The sequence below is a fragment of the Rhamphochromis longiceps genome, linkage group LG22 (genome assembly GCF_057381845.1).
Source record: "Rhamphochromis longiceps isolate RC_006_pf linkage group LG22, R_longiceps_female_GT1.1, whole genome shotgun sequence".
Classification (NCBI taxonomy): Eukaryota; Metazoa; Chordata; class Actinopteri; order Cichliformes; family Cichlidae; genus Rhamphochromis; species Rhamphochromis longiceps.
This window is the reverse complement of record NC_140577.1, coordinates 5,996,195-6,010,789: the sequence shown is the minus strand read 5'-3', so window position 1 is coordinate 6,010,789 and position 14,595 is coordinate 5,996,195. Positions and strand designations below refer to the sequence as shown.

The following is a 14,595-nucleotide window of genomic DNA, read 5'->3' as shown; positions in this document are numbered from 1 at the left end:
GAACATTAAAACGGACAAAAATACTCAAACTACTAAAAACAGTTTGCGCACATTAAGATGCTTGGATTTCTTTTTTAACTAATCCACTGAATTGAGAATGAAGTGATAAATCAGTGCACAGATTTTTTTAATATATACACACACAAATATATTTTTCCCTCAACCATCTGCTGGATTTCTGACAATTAGCAAAGCAGCAAGAGAGGCTGTGTCAGCGTCCAAGCACCAGTGAAACTGACAAAATCCAGGTTAAGTGAACTGCAAGCAATCAATGTTGCACTCCACATCAACCTTTATCGACTTTAGCATGTAATATATATATATTTCTGTATTTTTATCATCCTGTTTTTGATGTTATTGCTCAAAAAAATGAAATTTTCCCAGTTTAAGCTCGCTGCAGCGCTCCCATTTGTGGTACAATAAAAGGGGGGGAAAAACACATACAACACCAGCACAGACTTTTCATTACAACACTATCATATCGCATGTGAACAGAGATGGAGCCATTATAAAGACTGTAAGAGTGGAGCCGATTTGAGTGGGAAAAAGAGGACGTTTCCACTCCAGATGAGCCAGAACATGTAGAAATTTGGAATTAAATAAAAAGCAAGGTGCTTGAGAAAGATTTTGGCGTTCCACACTTTGATTTCATACTCACACGCAGCACCGAAGTGAAGATGTCTGCTGTTCAGAGACAGTTCAGTCAGGTCCAGCACTTTTCACTCAGGACTGAAGCACCCATTTTGGCCACAGAGTTCAGCAGTGTGAAGAGTCTCTTGAAAGTGGAAGCAGAGCTGAAGAGACGACCCTAAAAATCATCTGTGACATCAAAACTCATCCCACCAGTCAGAGGCGACGAGATCATTTTTACGAGTCTGTTTTTTCCTGTTACATCAGCGGATTATACGACATGACATCTGACTGGTAATGAGTCCTGCCTTCAGCAGCAGCCACACTGCCAGCCTGCACTCAGTCACAAACACATCCCAGAAACCAGCAGCTGCTGCTACAGAAGTGCCTTCAAACATTTGATTAGCATCCCAGGAGCACTTCTCATCAGCAGCGTCAACACGAGTCTGCTGACACATTTCTTGGCATTTCACGTCGAATGATTACAGATCTACTCCTACACAGCAGCTACCACTCAAGAAAGCCGCACTCAAATCTCCAATGAAGTCTGATTACCTAGCAACATTGTTTTTAATGGCTTTGAAATTGTGAAGGTGGCAGCGGAACAAGATTTAGGACGTTAAAGAGCTTTTTATAGAGTCCAGCAATGGCCTGAATTTTCCTGAATGCAGTTTGCTCCCTGGACAGCCACGCTGGAGATGTGCTCAAACATTGTGTTTTCCTGCTCTGATTGCGCCTCTCCAGGCAGTCAAAGCCATAATAAAATCCAAACTGAGACATTTCATTAGAGTTTTGCCTCCTCCTCCAAAAGCCTACGCTCTGAGGCTGAGTGGGCTCCAGGTTCGTGGAGTAACTCTGTTACTGTCGGGTCACAAATGCTCAAACTTTGTAAAATCAGGATGTAAAAAATATCAAAGGAAATTCTTTTCTTGAATTAACAGCCGTGTTTGAGGCGAGAGAAAAGCGCCGCGTGCTCGTGCAGAGCGGCTCAGCGGTCATTAGATGAAGTCGCAGCCTGTCTTCAAAGGCAAAAATCTTAATTTCCACTTTATGACTGAAGGAAAAGAAGCGTTTAAGGAGGGGAAAGGGTCAGCTTTAAAGTTCAAAGTGAGGCTTTTGATTTCATTTAATCATCCAGAATTTGGCTTCCCTGCCGTCAGCGACAGCCGCAGTGGAAGTCAGCGTTGGGGTCCATCAGGAGTTTCTTGCGGTCGACGTGCAGACAGTCTATGTGGTACCAGGCGTCGCACACGTCACACTGGATCCACTGCACCGTGTCCTGCTGGGGCAGCCGGCACCGCGGTGCCGCGCACGGCTCCACCGTGCCAACCATCACGTCGTCCTCTTCCTCGTCGTCTTCGTCCTCGTCCGAGGAGGAAGAGGAGGAGCCGGAGGAGGAGGAGGCCGAGGAGGTAGAGGATGAAGACGAGGAGGACGGAGAGGGCAGGGAAGGCCGTGGGGGGAGGGGGTGTTTCCTGGGGCGGCCGCGTCGCTTACTTCAAGGAAGGAAAACATAAACAGGAAGAAATGAGAAGGCTTGGAGGTGACATCACAAAAAAAAAGGAGGAACAAATACATTTGTTTTTTTTAAACTGTTGCCACTCCATGCCTCACAGAGGAGCTTCAGGCCTTGTTTAATATGAAGCTCCAACATTGTACAGTTTGTATATATGACAGAAAATCATACAGGGCTGTGCTTTGTAGAGAATTTTTAGAAAAACCTTCCAAACTCACCCTGTTGGATGATGAAATCGGTTGAACTGCACGCTAACTCTCTCGTCTGCGCGGATCCTCACCGACGGCGAGGCCAGGTTGTAGTTCTCCCCTCCCACCACCAATGGGGAGAATACGGGGGAGCTGTTGGCTCTCCGCCTCCCTCTCGCTGCGGTCGGGGAGCAATGGGCAGGCTTCTGCTGGCGGAAGGCCGCGATGTTTCCGTGCACCACCGTCTTGACTCTGTTCACCTTCTCCGCCTCTTGTTTGCTTGTGAAGGATGCCTGGAAGAGGTGCTCGTTGAGTCTGCTGTTTGTCATGGCTCCGTGGAAGCTGCCGATGGTCCTGATACCGACGGGGAAGGGCTTGGCCTCCAGCGGCCTGCGGATGTCGCTGTGAGTTTTGGGCTGCAGCTGAGGAGGAGGCGGCGAGCTGAAACCTTCAGATTCAGACTTGTAGAGCCTCCGCCTCTTCTTCCCCCGTGCTCTCTGTCCATCCTCCACAACTCCTGCCAAAACTAAGATCAACAGAAAGACAGCAAGGTAATGTAAGTGGAGACAGAAGCTAATCACACCACTAATTTGTTCTTTTCCCTCCTTTTTTTGCAAGTAAAATCCTTGAAAAGAAAGCAGTAACTTCATAAACTAATATTAAGTCTTTTTAAAAGCTGCCAAAAACAATTTCATGGTAAAAATCTGCAGCTTCATGTCAAAAAGCTCCAGAGAGTAAGCAGTGTCATTCTGCAGCACGCCGCTGTGCTTTACCTCCTCGACTTCTGGGCTCGTCTGAGCTGTCGTCCTCCAGCAGCACCGTGTGAGCCGACTTCCTCCTGCTCCTGGAGGTCTGCGGGAGGGCCTTCGTCTGAGGCAGTGAAGCTGCAGAGGTGAATGATGGAGGAGTGGAGTGTGGGAGCAGGGAGGAAAAGCCCACGGCAAGAGGAGGCGAGGTCGAGGTGCCGGGGTCAGAGACGGTTCCCTCGTGGCTGTGGCTCCTCTTGAAGGTCCAGGCGCTGCCCTTCATCTTGCTCAGGCTGCCGATGGAGTTGAGGATGACCGTGGCTCTGTTGATGGACAGCTTCGAAAGGTCCAGGTTGGCAGCTACCTTGCGGTCCAAGCTGGTCCTAATCCTGTTCTGCAAGTCGGACGAGAAGGTTCCCGCCTAGGAAACCAGATATAAATATTTCATTTAAACCTTCACGAAGCGTAGGCCAAATGTCAATATCCAGAGGTGCGAGTCTAATTTGTCTGGCTGATGCATTTCTTTCCAGAAAAGTCATGGCACCTTTGAGATAATAAATCTGCTTCTGCCTCTTGCTGCAAATCAACTCCATGCATCAGCACTTTTTTAATTGAAGTAGAAAAGTACGATTGCACATGATTTAATCTTCAAATTTCATTTAGTGAGAGTATGCCTCCATGTCTTCATAGATAAAATGCTTTGGGGATTTTCTGTGGGCTTGTTATTGTTTACCAGACATTGTGGTACATTTTTATTGGCATTCTGAATACAAATAGTGCCCAGCACCACCTAATGAACGATGGCTGCACACACTTTGACACAGGAGTGGGATGAAAATTACAGGGTAGAGTCGACATCAACATTTTCATTACTGTCAACATATTACAGGAAAAAAAAGAAGGTAGAAGAAGGCATGTTAGTCCTTTCATTAGTTTCTGTATCGACTCACCTGTCTGTGGCACTCAGACCAAAGACAACAATTTAAAAACCACTGACATCTTTCATCTTTGTAAGAAATCCCATCTTAAGCTGTCACTGTAATTTCTAACAAATCCTTCAAACAGAAACACATAAAGTGCATTTGTTGAAAGACATTTGGTTTCCTAGTGAGTATTTAGAGCAGCAGGGCTGTGAGGGACCAAATCAAGAAGCTATAATAACAGTCTCTGACAAGCATCTAAAATTAATGTCCTTATCGCAACTGGGGAATATTCGTTTTCTTCCCCCATATACAGCCGCTACATTAACGCTGCTCCTTTGGTAGCCTACATCATGGGTCACGTGATCTTTTGCCTTGGGGGACGTTAGCCTGCAAGCAAAGAAGGCTGCTGGTGCTACAGAATCTGACTCTTACGTGCATTAAGAAAACGAGACTCAGATGTAACTTTCAGGAATATTTGTTGTATTTTTAGCATAAAGGAGAATCAGAGCAAGCACACAAGCTTACAGATCCATGGGCACCACAATTCTGAGGCCGTCATTCTACCGTTAATGTTACTGCAAACTATTCATTCAGAAATCCTCTAACATTTGCAGACATTAGCAAACATAGTACAGAGGCTGGAAAAAGACTTTGAGCCCACTACCCGAATCTATCCGCCCATTTTCTTTAAAGCTTTTCCAGTTCAGGGTTGCAGAGGAGCTGGAGCCCGTCTGTCACAGAGTATCAGGACGGCACACTCTGGACTGGCTGCCACACGACTATACACACCTACAGCTGATTTACAAGCACCCGTTAATCTAATGCAGGAGTGAATTGTTAACAGTGGCTCTGTAGGCTAGAGATTTACTCAACAGAACAATTTAACTTTTTAAGAAAGGTTTAAAATGACTGAAATAGACACAAAATATCTGTAAACTCACTGTTTAACCTCGTCTGTTGAACTTGGCTTGAGTTTTTAAATTTTCATACTTTTAGACTTGTCGATTAGTAAGTTTCTCCCTCCTGTATAATCAATGCAGACTGCTAAAAATAATATTGAGGAATGTCTGAACTGTGTAATGTTGACATATGGACATTAGCAGTGTCACATGGTGCATTTACTCATGCAGCAGACAGAACATGTCCAGATTTATCCTTTGACCCCAGACTTGGTGAGAAACACGAACCTTCGATATCTTTATTTTTTAAGAAAAGTGTCACCATGAGTCTGGCTTCATACTGAATGTAAATAGTTGATTCCAAACCACGGACTTACTTTTGGAAGCGTGATTGCATCGAAGTCCAGCGGGCGAACTTTAACCTTCTGGAAGAGGAAGTAGAACTCCGGGTTCCCTGGATCAGTCTGGCCTCCGAAGATCAGCGTGTCGCCGTCCGAGAGCTCCCACTGTATGCCCGGCTGGAGGCGGACTTCATTGACCCATGTGCCTAGAAACACAAGACCAAGAAGATTTGAAGAAATGTTAAACTACACACTGCCGGGCACAGATCAGCCCTCAAAATAAAACGTTTTAGAGGTTTCTAGGAGGTCACACTGACATGTAAAGTAGTGGGAAACTCTCTGAAGACACAAACGAGCAACAGTTTTACAACTGAAGGCCAACGTTACCGGAGGCTAGATATTCACAGAGCTTTTTAATATATGAATCTGACAGGGGCAAAAAAAAGAATAAATCATGAGAGCAGAGCCCTGAAATAAAGTCATTCGGTGACTGTGTGTTTACAGCTTCCAGAATCTAGGAGAAATGTAAAACAGTCTGCGAGATGGACCCAGAACTGAGGAGCTGGAAGGCTACAAGGCAATCACACGGCCATGACAGCACAGCACAAAATGAGAAATGCAGGGCGAATACTAAAATGTAACTTTAATAGCAAAAATGAAAAATGTGGGAAACAGACTGTGAAATTACTTGAAAAATTAGGCAGTAAGGGTGCCGTTTAGATTCTGAGCCTGTCGGACAGCGACTGAATGAAGACGCAACGCTCACTCTTAATCTCCCCCTTCCTCACTCCGTGCATCTTCCTGTCTACTTCAGACTGCACTGACGACTCTCAGCAACCTGAGGTTCAGACTCTATCTTGTGTCCTGAATTACTCATGAATTTTTTTGTTTGGTTCTTCTGTTTGTACATTTGCTTTTATTTGTTCTCCTGAAAGTTGAGTTTACTGGTCCATTTCACACTCTCAGCTGTGAACGACCCGTTGAGACCGAATGAAATGGACCTCCTCGGTGCGACTGCTTTTCAAAGCCGGCGTGTGAACGCGTAACATGTTAATTGTCTTCATTCACAGCAGAATGCACCTGGCGGCAGGTATTGTTAAGTTTCAAACCAAATGTCTTAAACTCCTGTTTTTGTGGTGCCTTTTTTGCACAATTTTGTATCCATCAGGCTGTCCTATTATTTCTAACTGAGGCTGAAGCTGATGGCTCTTTTCTTTCCTGCAGGCTCTGAATGGGCTTTTTGGGGTCCTGCAGCAAACACAGTCGGTCCATTTTCAGTGACAGATGATGCTTCTGCATTACGGCATCTGAGAGAAATCTACGCATCTATCTGTTCGTGTCAGCCCCGACTGTTCGGATACGCAATAGTTAAAGCTTTTATTTTACCGGGCTATAAGAATCAGCCAGGATTTTATAAACTTTTTTTCTTTTTATTTGCATGACCAACAGCTGTAATCAAACCAAATGTGATTTGTAAGTAGAAAAAGATGTGGAACGGAGACATGTTTGGCATGTTTGCTTGTAAACTGACATCGCTGATTAATCCATTTATGAAACGCCTGACATTTAATTTATTTTCCGTCTGAAAACTGAACAATTAATCAAATATTTTCTGTCAGCTCTATTCTTAAGCGTAACATTTCTTTTATACGGTGAGCCTGCGGCCCGTTCAGCTGCACAGAGCAGCCGCGCGCATTCTCGCATTGACACCGGTCGGCATCATCTGATAACGCCGCCACAGATATTCATAGACTCTGATATTTTAATAACAAAGGTAATCTTTTGATCAGATATATCCTGTTAATAATATAGAATCACGTGTTGCGACCTCACTGGATGGTGTGAAGCAATGCATACACACATTCAGTGGCCACTTTATTAGGTACACCTCGTTAATACCAGTAATTGCCTTCTTTTTGGTTCAAATTCAACAAGGTGCTGAAACATTAATCAGACATATTGGTCAATGTTGACAGGACAGCTTCACACAGCTGCTGCGCATCACTGTGAATTTCCAGTTCCACCACATCCTGAAGGTGAGCTGGTGATTGTGGAGGCCATTCAAGTAAAGTGAACTCATTGTCATGTTCAAGAAACCAGTTTGAGCTTTGTGACACGGTGCATTACTCTGCTGGAAGCAGCCATCAAATGATGGGCACACTGCTGTCATAAAGGAATAGACATGTTCAGCAACAACACTGAGGTAAGCTGTAGTGTTTAATGAAGGCTCGGTGGGTACTAAGGAGCCCAAAGTGTACAGAGAAAATATCCTTTACACCGTTAGATCTCCACCAGCAGCCTCAACGACTGATACGAGCCAGGATAGAGTCATCCTTTCCCTTTCTAGTCTCTTCTGTAGTGCAGTTCTGAGGATACAGCCCATTGGATCTGTGTCCTCAGTTTCCTGTTTATAGTGGCGTCCCAGGTGGTGCGGTCTTCTGCTGCTGCGGCCCATCTGCTTTGATATGTTATGCATTCAGAGATGCTCTTCTGCAGACACTGCTAGTAACAAACGGTTATTTAAGCTACCGTTTCCTTTGTATGAAGCAGTCTGGTGTCCTCTGATGTCCAACATCATCAAAGTCACTTAAACCAGCGGTCCCCAACCTTTTTTTGCGCCACGCACCGGTTTATGCCCGAAAACATTTTCATGGACCGGCCTTTAAGGTGTCGCGGATAAATACATCAAAATAAAACTAGTACCGGTACCGAAAAAAAGAAAATTTATTCATAACACACGTGAAAAGACCCAGGAAAACAGTAAACGATAAAAACCGATAATAAAATAACCCTGAAAACCATACGTTTCACACCTGAGCCTCAACTCTCGCGGCCTGGTACCAAACGACTCACAGACCGGTACCGGTCCGAGGCCCGGGGGTTGGGGACCGCTGACTTAAATCACCTTTCACCCGAAGCTCAGCTTGAACTTCAGCAGATCAACTTGATCACATGTATGTGACTAAATAAATTGCTGCCGTGTGATTGGCTCGTTAGATATTTGAGTTGACAACCAGAAGCTTGACAAATTTATCATATTTATCACTACCCAGTGTCAGGTTTATACCACAGTATTGGTAATTACCAAAATCACTCCATGTTTCTGTACTGGTCAGTTCATCATTTCAATGCTAAAACATCATTGTTGTTACTGTTATCCATGAATTTTCAAATATACTGCTTTACAAAAAAGTAACACGCATCATTATTTTTTTAGTTAAGATGTCAAATTCCAAACTATTTAATTGCATTCCTGAGCAGATACGTTTGTTTCAGTGGTTGAATTTTATGCTTGTTTGATTTCTGACTTCTCAGAGAGATTCTGTGTTTTGGCTCGAATTTTGCTACAAAAACACGACTTCAGTTAGAAATTTCTCTCTCCTGTTCAAAAACAGTAAAGTGTCTAAAATGCAGAGAACGTGCCGAACAGGAAAGAGGCTGTATTAAACCACTTTGTGATGCAGGCCGGCCTTTGAAACAAATGGGGTAAAAAGTGTTCTTGCAGTGTGGTCAAGTATGCCTCGGAGTTGATTGCCGGGAGCCGTACTTACAAAAATACGTCAAGGAAGAAGAAAACGAAAGCTGGCTGAAGAGAATGTCAGGCTAAAAGTCAGTGCTAGAAGGAAGAAGACCAGACAGAAGGATGCTCATTTACCTCTGACCTTTACAGGTAATTGCTTCTAGATCATATTCATAGATCTCCAGATAGACCTGAGCAGACGACTGAACAAACGATGCTTAAAGAGAGCAGCTGCTAAGAAGAAATCCAGAAACTCCTCCAAACGCTGGACTGCTCTGAGGTTCTGGAAGAAAGCTCTCTGGATGAAAGAGTCCAAGCCTGTGCTCTTTAATCAACACCTATAACAGGTGTTGAAACATACACTCACAGGTCAGGTGTCTTACACTGCGCACCTCAAAGCTGATACACGTTATGCTTTGTTTAAGATGTAAAGAGGAACTTTCCCCTATATTAAATGCATATTTTATCTTCTGCTGGTTTGCTGTAGAGATGCTGCTTTCACTTGAATTTAACTGAACCAGATGGCAACTTGTCTTGCAGTACCAAAAGTGGAGCCAAGTCTCTTCCCAGAATGCACAGTTACCCCAAAAAGAAATAAATACATCTGCAAAAATCGTGAGCTTGTTTTAAATCATTTCATATTAGGACAATTTGCTTTCTAAAAACTACAACAACAAACCATGGCACCAACATTACAGCACAGCTGAGGGGCAACCCCGTCAGTGTTTACATCCTGTCACGTTGTCATTAGCAGGAGCCCCTCGTCACGGCTAAATGCCCATTTACTTCCTTCAGAATGATACGCTAGCAGGTGTAACAGAGTAGTAAACAGTTCCTACACGAAACTGCTCACAACAAGGTTTGTGGATGTTTTTGAGGAACCAGGTGAGGATTTGTGTAAGAAGGACACGGCTGCTGATTTGTTGTTTTTTATCAAATTTTTTGGTGTTTTGAAACCAAACAGTGGGACTGCCATTTAGATCAGTTACAGCACAGAAATAAGCAGCATCTTTAAAACAGATGGAATTGCAGCACTGCAGAGGAGAAATACATGCATTCAAATTTATAATTACAAATAAAACGTGTACACAATCCATTTGAAGCTAACGTCATGCTTCGTGCTCACACTTGCATGGATGGTAAAATCAGGGTCAAAGATCAGGAACAACTGAGTTTAATTAATTCCTTATCACCAACACGCTTTAATTTGAGTTTGATTGTTTGTTTGTTTTTAAACAAATCAAACTAAAATGCTTCTCGGTGGGCTGAAAAATTCTGTAACTGTAACGGTTCCGATAAAATAAAAGTTCTGGGGGCAGCGATAAGAAAAGTTTTTGAAGTTGAGGTTCCAGAGATGCTCTTTGTTCGTGATGCACGCGAGTCTTTACCTGCACGCCTACAGCTGTGTTCAGGAGCGTAATGGCTCACTTCGTTTTGATAATTCGGTCGGTAAATAAGAAGAAGAATGTTTTCACTGCTCGAGTGCACAACAGAGCTTTAGGGGAGGGTTAATTAAGATTTCTGTTTCAGTTTAGTTTCATTTTTTTTAGTTTGATTTTTATATTTCCAGAGAAGATGCGACACATTTTGAAGGCTGCTGAGTGAGAGTCCTGCAGACGTGCTGAAGCCTCATTGATAACTTTGAATAAATTGTCAAAGTTTCAAACTAAAGGACATTTTTTACTGTATTCTTAGAATTTTTTGAGGACTGTTTTTCATGTCAGTTCACTGAAATGTGTTTTCACACTCATTTCAACCTGACTTTAATAAAATACTTCTTCCGTTCTCAGTAGAAGTGGTGTTATTCCTGTAAACAGGTGTGTTTTTACCTCATTCTCTTCCACAATGACTGAGGGAGGGTGTGAAAGTGTGAGAATCTCAGGTTGACTGTGATGCTGTGTGTGTGTGGGTGTGTGTGATTCAGCCCTCGTGTCTCACCATGGCTGCTCCTGTCCTTAATGTGGACCCTCCATCCTTCCTCCTCTTGAGCTTCGACTCCTTCGCCCGTCTCCCTCTCGGCTTCGAGCTCAGCGTGGATGCGGGACACCGACGGCGAGTCCAGTGTGACGTCGCACAGCTCCGCCGCTCGACCCAGGCGGAACACCGAGTGGTTCTGCGCCGGCCTGAAGGTGTACAGGTCCCGCGCAGATTCGCCTGCCGACGACCCGATCCGAAGCAGCTGGAAGCACGGCTGCACCCCAGCCAGCATGGCTGAAGCCTGCGATTGTCTGCCACCACGAAACCCCCCCCAACCTGCCCCACCCAGAGGCCACCCCTGATCTGTGACAGGCCCTGAGTTAGAGCAAGTTACGATCCATTTTTGAACAAACCTGTGCTAGTGAAGAAGAGCTAAAATGAAGCCATTTGCGTTCGACCCAAGAGCACTGACAGCTACCAGCGATCTATACTTGACGATAAAATATTCCTGACATGCACCAGAAAGCAGCGAGTGTGAAGGTTACAGACAGGTGCAGCCGCTTTGAGCAACAGGTGTTTGCATTAGTATGGAAAGCTGATGTCTTCTTGTGTCCTCCTGTGCATACATGAATAAGTAATGAGGATATAGAGTAGCATATAAGCCGGTGAAGTGTGGAAATGAGCTCCCACACTGTTATGAGGCCCAGTTTAAACAGACTAAATCCCCCGTGGAGTGGAGGCTAGAAGACGGTGGGCCCAAGAATAAAGAGCTGCTGTGATGCGGACCGAGCCCACGCTAATGTACCGCAAATATTAAACCCCGGAAAAGTAAACCTGGTGGTAACAGGTGTGACTTTTAGCTGGAAAACTAATATTTTTCAGGTTTGAGCAGCTGTCAGCAGAGGCCTGATCTCTGTGCGTGTGCGTTTGTGTGTGTGGAGGAGATTAAAATCCCAGGCTCGCTGACATCAATTGACATGAGCCGACTCACATGTGGGAAGCCTGACAGGGTGCACCAGCTGGGGACTGTCTAATCTGAAAGAAAACAAGAGAAAAGTCACTCAGATGTAAGGTGCTTTTTCTTAATTGCTCCACTTCGTGTCTGAAGGAGGAAAAAAAACAGCTGAGAAATACAACTTATCTGACACTTAGAGAGGACAGAAAAGCTTAAAACCCCTTTTGTCACATCACACGGTGCAGCAGGTGAAGTAAGAGGATATCACACTTGTGTTAACTGTACAGCAGAGCAGAAAAAACCCTGTCAGCTGCACTTTTTTAAGAGGTGGCTGCATCGTGCATCAGTTGCCTGCAGACTCCTTGACAATCACGGGATCAGCACACAAAGCAAAGCACACAAACCGAAACAAATTCACACAAAAAACTCGCTTTTTCAAATAAAAACTCAATATATTCTCGTTTAAATGCGCATATTTGACGAAGCCCTGATTGCCTGGCGTTAAAATGAGGTTTAAGATAAGCAGTGGTTGCCGATCAGAAGCAGGCTGAAGCTAGCTGACGTTAGTTCCTTGTCGGTGGAGTGAAAGTCAAAGCAGCCACTTACAACAATGACAAAGCTGCGCACCGACTTCATGTCTTTAAATCCTCAGATCCACGCAGATTGACTCACTCCACGGCTCAGCGGGGGGGTTTCACCCATAAAACACCGGCTTAGCTTTATTTTTCTGCGGTATTCTGTCGCCGCTGTTTGCCGGACTTCGGTGGGTCTTCTCGCCGTCTTTCCTCCCAGGAGGAAGTCCTTTGAAATTTGGCGCGCCACTCCGGGAGCTTCCTTGTGCGAGAAGCGACGTCACGTCCTGCCCCGCCCCGATTGGCTGCGGGCCAGGGCGCCTTCAGCGGGAGCAGGAGCGGCCCGGCCGGAGGAGGAGGCCCGACGCAAGTGTTACAGCTGGGCTAGCCACTTTACTCAAGCTCAGCAGGCCAAACTGCTGCACAGTGAGCAGTAAAAGTAGTTTACAGAAGTTTAACAGACAAATAAGGGTTAAACTCAAACACAGAAACAGCAAACAACAAAGCAACATATTTAAAAGCAGCTTAAACTGTTCTCACAAAGAGCTGTGAACAGGACCTGAAGTTAAGAAAAAGCGAGGAAAATACTGTTAGTGCGGTAGATGCTGGTGCTGTGCAGCACTACAAAGTTTGGTATAGATCTGATTACTAAATATAAGTAAAGCTGTATAATAACTGAGCGCTGTAGCAATAGACTGCGTATGCCTGTACAGGCAATAATATAAACTTAATAAGAGATTAGTTATATAACGCCAGATTGGTACATTAGTCACATTGAGCTGCTTAATGGCAAGCTGAAGACACAGCAAGAAACAAGAAGCAAGCACTTGATGACAGTGGCAAAGAAAAACTCCTATTTAACAGGAAAAACCGGGATCAGGGAGGGGCAGCCGTCTGCTTCGACCATTTGGGGGTGATGGGAGAAAGACAGGATAAAAAAACACACACTGTGGAAGAGGGCCAGAGGTTATTAATAAGAGCAGTGTCATAATTTATGAGATGACTCATTGTCAGTTTTGCAAATTCTGAACACATTTTAATAACCACACTATGATTTTGAGTTAATATAAGAAAACACATTTTCCTGTATTTTGAAACAGGGTTCTGTAAAAACCTGAAATGGAAATGTGTTTGTCTCTAAAGCACTTATGGACTCAGCTTATGTGCACTTTATAGCATGAATGAGATGAAGCACTTTATACATTATATCTCATTCACCCATATACATGCACACTAATACAAGCACTTTTTCTACGTTTAAACTCTATATTTAACATCCACACTCCAATAAGCACAACTCAGGGTTCAGTATCCTACCCAAAGATACTTTGGCATGCAGACTGGAGCAGCCGGCAATTAAACCACCAACCTTCCTGTTAGTGGATGACCCGCTCTGAGCCACAGCCATCCCAGCGGATGACAACGGCCTGCCAGAACTGCCCTGCCGACGAATCCAGTTCAGCCCGCTGGCTTTGCAAAGTGTGAAAATTGAATTGAAGTTCAAAATTACTCTAATTTTCTAATAAAATGAACTGCTATTCCCATGTGGTGGAGCTTCCATGTGCCTGCTACACAGGAGTGGAAGTGCATAGAAAGTTAAAAGTATTTCCAGAGCTAGACAACTTATTTAAATGATAAAAATATAAAATAGTAATACTTCATTCCAAAAACTCCACATGTGCAGGTGTTGTGGTTTTCCACTGTTATAAACTATAATGTAATAGATTCAATCAATGTGGTAAAACTGATGCATTTTCTTAAAATTGTGCTTATTTATCTTCTTTATTCTCATTTGTTTTATAAATGGGTCTCTTTGTAAATGAGAAGAACAACTGAAAAAGAAAGTATTCCTCATGTTGTCGAGTAGTCTTTAAGATATTCTAGAAAAATCTGTGTTCATTTAGGCCTTTGTTTGGTGGTCTGATCAAATTGGAATTATAAACTGAGTCTAGAGGGCTTTTCAATACAGCAGAACTGAGTTTATCCAACCGAGTGGTTTCCTCAAAGTTGCAGCACACTTATTCATGCTGTACACACCCAGTAGCTCTATGCAGAATAACTAAGTTTAAGTATAGACAGCATAAAAGTGGAAAACGGTGGTAGCGCAGTGCAGCGTTGCCTGACAGCAAGAAGGTTTCTGGTTTCACCCTCAGGCTGTCGGGATGTTGATGCGTGGAGTTTGCATGTTTTCCCAGTGCCTGCATGTGGGTCTCAATCTGGGATTCGATGGACAGAAGTCTGTGAAACAAACTAAACCCACAAAAACTGCAGTAAATTCTCCAAGATGCTTCAAACACCTTTTGTGCCAAGTCCTCAGAAAAACTTACACAAGCCTTCTGAAATGATTTTATTTACACTCACACATCATAAAGTCTGATTTAAGATGAG

At 44.0% G+C, this 14,595-nt stretch overlaps 1 protein-coding gene across 1 annotated transcript; it reads right to left on the bottom strand.

Moving 5' to 3' along the window:
- Positions 1 to 680: 680 nt before the first annotated feature.
- On the bottom strand, positions 681 to 12,440 carry tcf19l (transcription factor 19 (SC1), like). Its single transcript, XM_085396234.1, has 6 exons — positions 12,242 to 12,440; positions 10,702 to 11,715; positions 5,280 to 5,449; positions 3,108 to 3,501; positions 2,365 to 2,860; positions 681 to 2,126 (listed from the first exon to the last, which is right to left on the bottom strand). Exons 2-6 carry the CDS (start codon positions 10,970 to 10,972, stop codon positions 1,787 to 1,789), a joined length of 1,671 nt encoding a protein of 556 aa, XP_085252360.1. The 5' UTR covers positions 10,973 to 11,715; positions 12,242 to 12,440; the 3' UTR covers positions 681 to 1,786.
- Positions 12,441 to 14,595: the final 2,155 nt, after the last annotated feature.